Below are 13,333 nucleotides of genomic sequence, written 5' to 3' on the forward strand. Positions count from 1 at the left end.
CCACAGGGCTGTCCTTAATAGGATAATCCACATGGATGGTTTAATAAGTAAATGATTTGGCTTCTTGTCTTTAAATACAATCACAGTTTAGTCTAGGTTAATTTTTTGTTCTGAAAATTTAGTTTCCTTGCTATTTCTACCCGGAAGTTCATTCAGCAGGTCTCTCTGGCATTTAGTGCATATATTACTACATAATATTAGTTTGTCTTCCTAGACAATCAGTCACCCACCGTCTTGGGTTTGGGAAATATTACCTAGTCTAATCCTAGTCTAATCCTGGTTTTTCTTTTTGGCCACTCCATGTGGCTTGAGGGACTTAGTTCCCCAACCAGAGATTGAATCTGCGCCCTCGGCAGTGAAAGTGTAGAGTCCCAACCACTGGACTGCCAGGGAATTCCCTAATCCTAGTTTACCTTTGGTATCTGCCTTCTAAATCCCTTTGTGGTATGGATCCTGAGTAGGTCAGTCATGGTTCAATAAGCAGAACCAGTAGAAGACAGATACCGCATTCATTAAGGAATTTTCTTAAAAGGGGCAAGCCTATGTAATTGCAGAGGCTGTCTAAGAGAAAGTACAGAGTTGGTAGGGCAGGCCATGAGGGAGGGAAGGTCATGAGCAGGTGGAAACCCCACAGGTGTGGTCTGCAGCAGCTTTCGACAGGTGGAAGGTCATCTCTCTCTCTGAAAGCCTTCACCCTGCTTTTAAGGCCTTCAGTAGATTGAGCCCGTCCCAATCTGCTTTAAGGGTAGCAGGATAGCTACCCTTAAAGTCGACCCATTAGGGACTTTAACTACATCTGCAAAATCCCATCCCAGCAGCACCTAGATTCACGTTTAATTGAATTACTGAGGGCTGTTACCCAAGTTGACACATCAAAAATCCATCACATTCAGAGAAGCCAGAGGAGCTGCCTGGAAAATACTGCCACAGAGGTGCTTCTGCAGACATTTATTAAATCAGGGCTGGTATCTCTGCTGCTTTTTATCAGCAGTCCCATCTGAGCATTCACAGTTGTAGAACTGCCTGCTGTGTGCCTCAACCAGGGGAGCCTGGTTAGTTAATCTTGTGAGGACTGAAGCCCACTCTTGAGTTTTCAGAAGTTGCATGTAAAACAGGTTTTTGTTGACTGAAAAATGTTTTCCTACTGATCACCATTTTGTGAGTTTTTAAATATTTGTTTACACTTAAAAGCTAAAGGTTAAGAGCCACTGTCAGTGGAAAACTAAGCACTTACTTTACCAGAGAAGCTATTAACATGGTTTGTTCTGGGGGTTGGAAAGGGAAGGGAGTGTGACTGTAAAAGGGCAATGGGAGGGGAGTCCTTGCGGTGATGGAAATGTTCTGTACGTTACTGTGTTGATGTCAGCATACTGGTTGAGGTGTACTGTCACACAGTCTGGTTTTGCAACATGCTCCCAAAAGTATGTGGGATCTTGGGTGAACACACATCATGAGACCTTTCTGTTATTTCTTGCAATGGCATAAGAATGCAGTTATTTCAAAATAAAATTCTATTAAAAATGATCCATTTTATAAGGCAGTCCTTTTATAATATGATTAATCTTTTTCTAATCTGTCTTTTAAAAATAGTCATGTTTTCTTAAGGAGGTAGACATGTATATGTCTTAGCCCTATGCTCGAATAAACTACATACTCAATATATATTTGAGTGGATGAAAGTATGCCTGATGGGGAAATTGTAGGTGATAGATGATTTTTTACAAAACATTTTTATATTAAACACAACATAGAAGCTTAAATTCTTAGGTGAAATATTGAGCATACTGTAAAAAGATGGAGTCTTCACTCTGTAATAATGATGACCGAGAAAAGATGTGATTTACTACCTCAAAAAATAAGGCCAGACATAACCTAAAACATAAGTCTAGAGGAAACCTCTAGAAATGCGCAGGAGGTAGTTAGCTGTAGGACAAATACTATTTTAGCCTGGAAAGTTGTATAGATTGAAGGTAAAACTACTTTCGAAGGATTCAGATAGGTGTGTGGATTTGCTCCTTGAGTGAATATTTGCATGCCTCTGAGGTGCCGGGCAGCTATCTGTAGTTTTCATGTATTTCAGGAACTTTTCCAGATGTAAATGCTGATGTCCTTGAAGGCAGCCACACCTTCCCCAAATCTCCATGGATACAGCTGTCAAAATCTGAGAACCACGTGGATTGGATTTTCTCAGTGTATGTTTCTAATCTTACTGCATCAGAGATATTTATGGAGAAGTGAAATTCAACCAGTCAAAAATAATAGTAACATTCTAAAGATATCTACAAACATAATTCTTTTTTAAACATTGATTGTCTTAAAAGATATGTTCAACCTAATGTTTTTCTCTTTCAGGTATTTTTTTTTTAATATTTATTTATTTATTTGGCTGCGCCAGGTCTTAGTTGCGGCACGCGGGATCTTCGTTGCTTCGTGCGGGATCTTTTTTTTTTTTTAGTTGCGGCATTCGGGATCTGGTTCCCTGACCAGGGATCGAACCCGGGCCCCCTGCATTGGGAGCACGGCGTCTTAGCCACTGGACCACCAAGGAAGTCCCTCAGGTATTTCTATTTTAGGGATACAGAATAAGAAACTACAGTTAAGAATGGGCAGGTGGGACCAAACTTAGTTTAAATGTTAAGAAACAGGTATTTATAGCAAATAGAAGGAAGCCTGGGACAATCAGAGAGGTAACCTCCAGGGAGCAGCATTGAGGCTGGGCCCTGGTAAACTCAACCTAGGTACTCTTACTCCTGGGGGCTCCCTGCTCTGTGCCCAGGTCTCTGTAGTCAACCTTCAGGGAAGGCATAGGCTTTGCTTCTGTTTTTTTTTAAGTCCCTTAGAGGCTGAGCGCCTCCGTGAGTGATTGCCCTTCTTACTTTCAGAGCTTGGTCAATGAATTTCCCTGAAAGCGGTTATAATCTAAATTAGTAGATAAATTCGGGTTCTACCCAGGAAACGGCCCTATTAAGAAATACTGTCTGCATCAAAAACTCCTACCCTCACCCCCCAAAATTAGATTATTTTTTAGGAAACCATGACTCCATATTCCACCCTAGTAAACCTCCTGGCAGATGTGACCTAACTGGGAGTGTCGATGGCTGAGGAACCCCACATACCTGGAGCTGAGAGGTTGTCCTGCTAGGGAGATCTTGGTCAGCCACTTAGCTGGTGGCCACTGGAATTTTTAGAAGTAGTAAAACTTCTGATAAAAGAGGGCTTTTGTCTCCTGGAATAGCAACAGTTATCATCACTTAAAACCCGTGTATTTCTATATACAGCAAGTGCTTCTATAGATATACTCCTGGATTATTTATACAGGACTATTTTAAGATCTGTGTCACATTTTTCTGGTGTATTTTATGGTGGGAAAATTCAGTTGGAAAAAATGCACTTAGCTGTGGCTGGGATGGTGAGGTAAAATAAGTACTTAAAAAACATGAAGGTTGTGGGTTTTTTTTTTTTTTTTTAGCTTTAAACAGGACAGAAATAGCAAGGTGATAGCTCCCTGAATGAAATCGTGTTGCTTCTCCTTAAGCAAACTTTACCATTGTACTCATGTCATAATACTAGATCTATCACCGTATGAGTCAGTAGAGGATCTGCAAGACATGTGTAAGAATTCATCCATGTATTCATTACAGAAATCTGTGAGAAAATAGCTGCTTTTGTGTATTATAGCTTGTTATTCAGGGTTTCTTTTTCTTTTGATTTTGCACCTGTTGAACTGAGAGGGCGATGGATAGGGTAAGGACCTACCTACTGTTAAGAGTGATGTGGGTATAGAGACCCAGGCACTCCCCGTGTTAGGGCTGTGTGTGCAGGAGTCGGGCTCCTGTGATCGCTGATCACTTCCCCTGAGGAGAGGCTCCTTCTTACCTCTTCTGTGGGGATGAGGAAAACCATGGAGGTTATGATTCGACGAAATCAAGTCATTTGATTGGCCGGGACAATGAGAGCGTAAGAGGAGTATGATGGCCTTTGAACCCCACTCGAAGACGTTTTCTTTTAAATTTAGCTGTGGATGGGAAAGGAGCACTTTTTGAGTAATAGGACGATATGATTGTGTTGCGGTTTAGTAAGTATTACCTTTGTGTATGTAGGAGTGTTAGGTTATTATGCTAGGCTTGGTGGGGCCTGCGGATGAAGAGTAAGACAAAGATGAATAACACAGAGGTCCCTGTGATCAAGGAGTTTATGATCTAAGCAGGGAAACAACTAACCTGGTGGTAAATGAGGTTCGAGTACACGGGCAGTGTTGTCAGCTGAGGAGGGGCCACAAGAACCAAATGGTTACTTCCGTTTCAGAGATTTGAAGGCTGCCGTCCTGCCTCATCCCTGCCCAGGTTTCTCGTCTAGCTCAATGTCTCTGGCCTTCATTTCCTCCTCATGTGCCACTGCGTATACATCTTATGAGATCTTGGTAGCTCTCACCTCAGTTTGCCTCTTACAAAATGCAAGACCCAGACCTGAACACACTATTCCACATATGGCTAAATGTAGTAGGAGCATTGCTTCCCCTTTTCTGAGGTTGTATTGCCACTGAGTCATCATGAGATAGTGTGCTGCTGGACCACCAGGTCATCTATTTTATGGGGACCTGCTATTAACACAGAAGGGGTTGCCGACAGGTCCTACCTGGGAGGCCACAGGCAGGCCTGTATTCCCCTCGGAACCTGTTTACGTCTGCTTATCCGACTTAGCTGCTTCTCCTGTCGTGCCCTGGCACCTTCCTGCCCCTGCCTCCCATACCCCTGAAGTCCCCTCTAGTCCCTCCTGGGTGGTAGTTCTGTAACTACTCCTTGAACTATGCATTTTCTTTTTTTTTTGATGTGGACCAATTTTTTTAAAAGTCTTCATTGAATTTGTTACAATTTGGCTTCTGTTTTATGTTTTGGTTTTTTGGCCGAAAGGCATGTGGGATCTTAGCTCCCTGACCAGGGATCAAACCCACACCCCCTGCATTGGAAGCGTGGAGTCTTAACCGCTGGACCACCAGGGAGGTCCCTGAACCATGCATTTTATACACATTATTGCATGTAGGTATCCATCCATTCATTCACTGTTCGTTAAAAAGGGAAAAAAAAAAAAGGTGGGGAGAAATGGAGAGAAGAGGCAAAGGTGATTTAGAGTTTAAAGCCTGGGTGATTGGAGATCTAATGGCATCATTTCCAGAAGTGGGTATTCAAAAGAGGTGTTATTTGGGGGAGGACAAACCAGACTCTGTCTAAAGACACAGGCCTTTTTCTCTCCGGTGAAGGCTCCCTGGCAGAAGCAGGCCAGTGTGTGTCCCTGTTAGAAGTAGGAAGGGCTGTTCTGGAAATCACAGTGGATGGCACTGAGATGATAATCTTTGGATTCTTCATCTATGACCTTTCTTATCTTGAGCATCTTTTGTCACCAAAATCATTTTTCACAACCTTTTGACCACATATACTTCTGACTCTTTTCTGCTTCTTGAAGTGGTTTTTAAAAAGTTTGGCTTCCAAAACACTGTTCTCTCTATTCTCTGCTCACTCCACCGGCCCCTCCTTCTCAATCTCCTTTTTGGCTGTATCTCTACTTCCTGCCCTATGAGACATTGGCCTGCCCCAGGCTCAGTGCTGGGATCTTTTCTCTGCCCACACCCTCTCTCTCGGTGATCTCCTCCAGTGTCTGGCTTCACTAGCCTCTCTTCTCTGGGGGTTCTCGCTCTTCATCTGTAACCCACATGTCTCGCTCGCTCTCTTTCTCGAGTTCTGACGTAGGTATGTAACTGCCTGTTTGACATTTCCACTAGGATGTCTAGTAGGCATCTTGAACTTAACCTGTCTAAAACTGAATTGATTTTTTCCTTCCAGACGTGTACCTTCCACAGTCCTTCTTGGCAACTCTATCCTTTCCATGGCTCAGGCCCCAAAACCTTAGAGTCAGCCTTGGCTTGTCTCCTTCTCTCCCGCCTACATTCAGTCCATCAACAAAACCTGTTGGCTCCTTCTAAAATATATACCTGGAATCTAAGCACTTCTCATCCCCTCCACTGTTAACATCTGGTTCCAGTCACTATCTCCTCTCACTGGGATTGCTGAAATAACTTTCCTTCCTTCCTTCCTTGCTTCCTTCCTTCCTTCCTTCCTTGCTTCCTTCCTTCCTTGCTTCCTCCCTTCCTCCCTTCCTCCCTTCCTCCCTCCCTCCCAGACAAATACCGTATGCTAACACATATATATGGAATTTAAGAAAAAAAAAAAGTCATGAAATAACTTCTTGATTGGGTTTCCTTTTTCCCGGCTCTGCCTTTCCCGCTGCATCTTTCTCCCACCAGCTGCCAAGCCTTTTCTCACTACAGCAGCCAGTGATCCTTTCAAAACAATACAGATCAAGTCACTCTTCAGCTCAGAACCCTCCAGGGACTTCCCATCTCCGAGTAAAAGCTAAAGTCTTTGTGATGGTGACATGATCTGCCCACTGCCCACCACCCCTGCTGCCCGCCCCCACCCCCATCTTTGATTCTTCCTCTCCTGCTCACTCTGTTCCAGCCACACCAGCGTCCTTGCTTTTCCTCAAGCATGCCAGGCCTCCCCTCTTCAGCGCTCCGTTGTTCCCTCCACCTGAAACATCTTCCCCAGCCCCTTACTTACTTCATTTGGCTGTTTAATGACATTCAGCGTTGCTCAAATGTCTCCTTTCCCTTGGCCAGCCTAAATTAAATAATTCGGCCCCTGCTTTTTTGTTCTCCACAGCACATTTTATACAATCTGACATGCTTTCATACTATCTCTTTCCCTTAGTGTCTGTCTCCCCTGCTAGAATGTTCCTTGAAAGCCAGAGCTTTGTTTTGTTCCCTGAGGTATGAGCCTGGCACGTAGTAGGCATTCAGTAAATGTTTACTGAGTGAATGAATGGATTTGTGTGACTATAGTTCATTGATACATACGTAGCATTGTATTTTCTGGATTATAAATTATGTTCATAAACATTAGCTCATTGATCAGTTTGTTCACTTTTTGTAAGTCAGACTAAATCTAACTCTAATGCTATTTAAAGTGTATTGACTTCCTTGATGACTAATGTGCAAACTGGTTTCCTTGGGAGATCTTAAGTATGGCCATTCAAATCTATCCTCCATCCCGTTTTGTTTTAGTGATGGGGGCCCTGAATTCTGATTTACAGAGCATTTCTTTCTTTTATCACTAGTTCCATAGAACAGCGGTCCCCAACCTTTTTGGCATCAGGGACTGGTTCCGTGGAAGACAGTTTTTCCACGGACGGGGGTGCGGGATGGGGGGATGGTTCAGGCGGTAATGCGAGTGATGGGGAGTGGCAGATGAAGTTTTGTTCGCTCTCCACTCACCTCCTGCCATGCGGCCCGGTACCTGTCCTCGGCCCGGGGGTTGGGGATACGCGGGCCTCTCACTGTTGTGGCCTCTCCCGTTGCGGAGCGCAGGCTCAGCGGCCATGGCTCACGGGCCCAGCCGCTCCGCGGCACGTGGGATCTTCCCGGACCGGGGCACGAACCTGTGTCCCCTGCATCGGCAGGCAGACTCTCAACCACTGCACCACCAGGGAAGCCCCTATTAATTCTTACTTATTGAGTTACTATAATTCTTATGTTAGATAAACTGGGAAATGTTTAAAAACAAAGGCATATCAGATGCTTCATTTGCCCTACCCTTCTTTAAGTGAGGGGCCACGACACTGCACAACCTCAGGGGAACCATTAGGCCTTACATTCTGTGCCCCTACAGTGGTGTGACACGGCAGCCATGGCAGATATAAGACGTTTGGCTTTAGTTTCTCATGGCTGAATCTTCTGTTTGTTTTCCTCCTGCTGTTCGAGTAGCATTTAAGACTCTGTCTGCCTTGCGCTTGCATTGTTAGGTCTCTTGGACCACCGCCTGTCACTTGTTATTAGTGCAGCTGTGTCGAGTTCTTCCTAATTCCATTCTACTTCATCTACCCTCTTGGCTTTCTTCCTTAGCTATTTCAGTTACTCTGTCTACTGTTCTATTTCACTTGATTGACATCACACTTGTATGATAGCCAGCGAGTCCATATTTTCATCAGGCAGTTAAGGTACCCTTTGCCAGCCTAATCACTATCTAGTTAATTATTTCTATCAAAATACAAATGGTATCTGTCATTCAGAATTCGAGCCTAGCGTCGTGGTAAGGTTAAAAAATGGGAGCGTGGCAACCTGCTACCATTCTGGGCTGATTCTCCAGAGAGAATAGGCAATACTTTGATTTAGGGAGCAGTGAAAGCAGGCAGAGGCAGAAATTCGATCCCAGTTTTACGTGTGTGGATGATTTTACTTAGCATACCTCACAATGAAGACATGTTCTTGTAATTTCATCTGTGCAAGTGCCCTGTTTTGAGCACGTAGCAGTTAAAATCTAGGTGATTATTTCATAATAACTTGCTTATGATACTGAATTTGAATAGAAATATATTGATAGAGCCCTGTACTCTGAAAAGAGGCCTGCATAGATTCTCTTAGGTCTGACTTAGTGATCCCTTAGCGATCTAGGACCAGACTACGTGAAGAGAGGCTGTGGGTATAAAGTTCAGGGCAGTTGGAAATGACATGAATACTGCAGGACCTCTTATAGCTAGCAAAAAAGGGCTGTCTCCAAGCCCTAATGTCTTGCTTTATTCTGTATATAGTTAATCAAGTTAATTTAATCCATGTGTGTTTGAAAGTTTTAGTGCTACTTAATGCCTATAATTACATATTGTGCTGATTGCTGTGTTTTCATTCTTTAGAGGTTAAGAATCCAAAAAAATTTCTAGTTTTTGGTTTGTAAATGCCTTTTACTAGTTTCCCCAAAATTGCTTTGCTGCTTTCAATCCTGGCTTAATGCCTCCAACACTCAGGTTCAAAAGGATGCTATTTGAGCTCAGTTTTTAAAATTTCTGTATTGACAGGTTTACATTTTCTTTTTGATTGCTCCATGGATGAGGCCAAAGACTGAACTCCCTGCAGCGAATGGTTAAGTGGGGGAAGAGGTACCTTGTATCGTTGTCCTCCAAAAGCATGATTAGGGAAGAGGGGTATCATTTTTTTTTTTTGTACTGCTTAGTGGGAAGAAGGTTCAAAAAACAAGACTCACCAGGAATTCCAAAGCTAAAAATATGTGGCTCTGGGGCAGATGAAGAAGTTTCAACATTGGAGGTGGGGGTGTGAAAGGGAACAAGTGAGCTTGGAAGAAAACTCAATAATTTTCAATCTCAGAAGCCTACCTTACATGAATAATTTCTCCGAGAGTAAGGCTCTTTCCAGTCAGATCTGTTGGTGCTGCTGAGCTGGTATTTCAAGTATGTCCATCTGCATTTAAACGAATTGCTCCAAGACAATCTGATTATGCGGTAGTTACTTTGGTGAGAATAGCGCCTCAGTGGAATGGAAACTTCATTTTGAGTCTAATATTAGACCTTGCTTTGGAAAATTCCTTTTAAATGATCACAAGCTGGGAATAGCAAAAGAATTTAACTTTCGACAGACAGCATTCACCAAGAATTTTTAACTGCTTATGTTTGGGTCCTTGGGAAAGCAGATGTGAGAAACTGACTGGACCAAATTGACTAGACTAGAATCGACTTGAGCTGATGCCGTGTTTATATCTATTGCTGATAAGTTTCCCTCCTAGTCTCATTTGCTCAAAACATTTTCATTCTTTGAGCGTGAGCCTGCTAAGGATGCAAATTGTTAGGAGGCCTAATTGTCTAAACTTCTAGGCCTCCAGACACTGTTGCGTGTAAAAGGGTCTGAGGCAGAGCGGAAAAGGGCGGACAAGCTCTACAGAACCAAAGCCAGTTTCTGAGTAAGTGCTGGGAACTTGATCAGACCTGGCCTTCAGGATATTTTTAGTTTGTCTGGCTGATTGTGTCTGAGCAAACTCACCCAGTTTGAAGTTTTAAGTAAACTTTATTTAAAGGACACCCCCTCACTCCACCCCCACCCCCTGCAAAAACCCAAAAACCTCACCGACATTAAAAAAAAATATATACGTGTTAACTGATCATGAAATTTCCAGATATCATGTCTCCTTGGCTTAACCTAAGGATAAGTTTCAGATGCCTTGCGTGCCTTGGGTTGGGAAAACCAATGTTGGTGTTTGAGATAAATTTAATATTTTAAAAGATCTTTCTGAAATTGAAATGCATCTTTGAACCACAGTGTACATTTAGTGTAGTAGGGTTTTTTTTTTCTTACTAAGCTGGCAATAAGTTGATGGTGCCTTAGAATTGAGGAGGAATATTAAGAAATTAATAGGAGCTACCATTTAATGATCACCCAGTGGATCCCAGGCACTGTCTTTGCTAGGTACCAACATTATCTCTGACACTCACGATAATCCTGTGTGGCAGCGGCTATCATGAATGAGCCTGGGTTTAGAGGAGACTGAGGCTCGGAAAAGTTAGGTAGTTTGCTCACGATCACACTGCTGGTGATGGCTCAAGTGGCAGTGCTGGAGTTCACATCCAGGACTGGTCAGCTTCACAGCATGTGTTCTTCCTTGTAGGTTATATCTTTTTGATGTTTACTATATTTGAAATTAAACCTGAGAAATTTTCAACATTTACTTATTCGTTTTTGAGGGACAATCATAAATCCATTACATGTTAACATAAACAACATTTTTATTAAAAACTTTTTTCCAAAACATAGTGTCATTGTTTACCTTTATGTGTATCTCTTTATTATCTAGCTAAATGGAGGGCAGCTGGATTCTCTTCTGCATTCAGTCTGTGCTGTATACTGTTTTAATTGAAGTATGTGAAGAAAATCTGGCCTCACACAAATATGTATTTGGAAAAGGGAGGGGTATTTTAATAGGCTTTTTGAATAATTGCGTATGTTCTTCCTTGATAATATACCAAAACTCCCCAAGTGATAGTTTCTTAAAGGTTAGTTGCAATATAGAATCTGAAACTATGCCAGTGGACTTTTGGTACACTGTTACATTAAAATCTTTTGGTCTGGAATCTTCCTTACAGAAGAATTCTGAATAATGTATGTAGCTACCCTCTGACTCCAGGAAGTAGAGCTTAATTCCTACCACTCACGCCTCCCTGGGGGTGGGCTAGACCTAGTGACTTGCTTCCAAAAAGTAGAATGAGGGAAAGGGAAAAATTAGTAACTTTGTAGTGGAGAAGAAACCTGGGAAACTCTACCTTAACCGAGTGGTGAAGGTGAACATCGCCTGTGATGTCACGTGGCTGCCATGTGAGCCCTGATGTGATGTAACTAGAAAACTCAAAATCCCAGTCTAATCGTGAGAAAGACATATCCAGATAAGAGGTCATTCTGCAGAGTACCTGACCAGTGCTACTTGATGGTCAAGCTCATGAAAAACGAGGGGGGACTGGGAATCTGTCACAGAACAGAGGAACCTGGGAAGACATGACAGCTAAATGCAATATGGTACTCTGGATTGGATACTTGAACAGAAAGAGAACATTAATGGAAAAACTGGTGAAATCCAAATAAAATCTGGAATTTACTGAATATTACCATATCAATGTCAGTTTCTAGTTTTGATGACTATATCATGGTAAAGTAAGATGTTATCAGTGGGGGAGGAATTGAGTAAAGGGTATACAGGGACTCTACTGTCTTTGCAACTTTTCTGTAAATCTAAAATTACTGCAAAATAAAAAGTTTTTAAAAATCTGCTGTTATGTATTGCATTCTGAATAAATCATTTACCCATGCGTGATTTGGTAACACCATGGCCATGGTCATTTGGAAAATACTTGTTCACACAGTTATGCAGATCTTTGAAATGTTGACACATTTTATTGTTCAGTGCTTTCAAAATCTCATTTGTTAATAGCACCACCTGTCTCATCAGAAAAGTCTTTACTGAGAAGCTCTCAAGCTCATGGCAGTGGATACAAGTTTCCCAAAATTCTAATTTTCCCTTGAAAGCTCAGATGTTATCTTTGGCAGCAAACACTGCTGTTGTTTTCCTCAATGTAACAGGCTCATCTTGTTCATTTTCAAGAAAATGTCTGCCAAATATCCAAGTCTAAATAATCATAGTTTGTTTGGTAGTCATTCTTTCAAATAAGTCCTTGTTGGCTATCTATTTTATATATGGTAGTGTGTATATTTTAATCCCAAACTCCTAATTTAAGGGATATTCTTAAGAGGAACTAATTTTTTCCCCTCTGTGTGTGTTTGTGTGTGTGGAGGAGAAGACAGTGACCACTAGCATAGTGACCACCACTACCGCTGCCTTGATTTGTGCTCAGGTACTTTACACCATTGGTGCAAATATCGACACAGTGGAAAATTCCAGGAACATTTTAGTGTTCTAAATGAAAATAGTTTGACCTTTCTGACTCTCCTAAAAGGGTCTTGGGCACCCCTAGGGGTCCACAGACCACACTTTGAGAGCTCTCCTAAAGTAGCAGTTGCTAAAAGGTCACAAAGGAAGAGCTGACATAACCGAAGACCAAATCCATCAGGAAGCAAGTGGTAACATGGTGGTACCATGTGCGTAGACGATGATGCTCTTCTGGATTAACTGGTCTTACTTTTTATGGCCCATGAAGCTTTTCCATTTGTTTGTGGTATTTCCCAACCATTTTTAAATGCTGAAAGATAGACTTTGATAATCTTGTATCTGTGTTCGCTGCTATTTTTACCATCATCATTTATAAGACTTCATTCAGGAAATTCTGAAAATTACCTCTTTGTTTTCTTTTCTTTAAAGGTAAATCTCACCTGGCTATTGTGCAGCGAGTAAACAATGAGGGAGAGGGGGATCCATTTTATGAAGTTCTGGGAATTGTCACATTAGAGGATGTGATTGAAGAAATCATCAAATCTGAGATTCTAGATGAAACAGATTTATACAGTGAGTACCATTGCCTGCGTGTAATTTTCCAAAACCTTTGCTTTTATTTGTCATGTTGTTTGTGAGTCATCTGACATCTCTCCAGCTGTTGTCTGCCTGTTTCTAATTATGCACTGTGTGTGTAGGCTGGGTACCACCTACCAGTATATTCCAGTCGCTTCATCAGAGAGGAAGAAGAGGCAGGTCCTGTAATGTCAACTGACCATGTTTTTTTTGAAAAGCCAACTGCTTCTAACTGTTGATCTGAGCATTGCTTGCCCTGAACAGAAAACTCCATTCCTGGTTTTCACATTTATTTTACATCTGGAGGGAGACTTGTTCTTTACTAAATTTTCATTTTACACAATTAGGCAAATTGTTTTCAGATAAATTTCTGTCTGTACCTATGGTCATAATTCAAACACTTAAAAAGTGAGGGGGGATTGTTAAATTGATGGATAGCAACTGTTGAAATGTCTCTATTCCAGGACCCATGGGCCAGGGTAGAGGTG

General features: G+C 42.0%; 1 protein-coding gene across 2 annotated transcripts in view; it reads left to right on the top strand.

The window, feature by feature from the left end:
- The window catches only part of CNNM2 (cyclin and CBS domain divalent metal cation transport mediator 2), a 140,598-nt gene that overhangs the window by 98,932 nt on the left and 28,333 nt on the right, over window positions 1-13,333 (top strand). For both annotated transcript variants that reach the window (XM_024734965.1, XM_024734966.1), the window contains exon 2: window positions 12,699-12,842. In XM_024734965.1, coding sequence (XP_024590733.1) covers window positions 12,699-12,842 — 144 coding nt within the window. The remainder of the gene's footprint in view (window positions 1-12,698; window positions 12,843-13,333) is intronic.

The sequence above is a fragment of the Neophocaena asiaeorientalis genome, unplaced genomic scaffold (assembly GCF_003031525.2).
Source record: "Neophocaena asiaeorientalis asiaeorientalis breed wild unplaced genomic scaffold, Neophocaena_asiaeorientalis_V1.1 scaffold240, whole genome shotgun sequence".
NCBI lineage: Eukaryota > Metazoa > Chordata > Mammalia > Artiodactyla > Phocoenidae > Neophocaena > Neophocaena asiaeorientalis.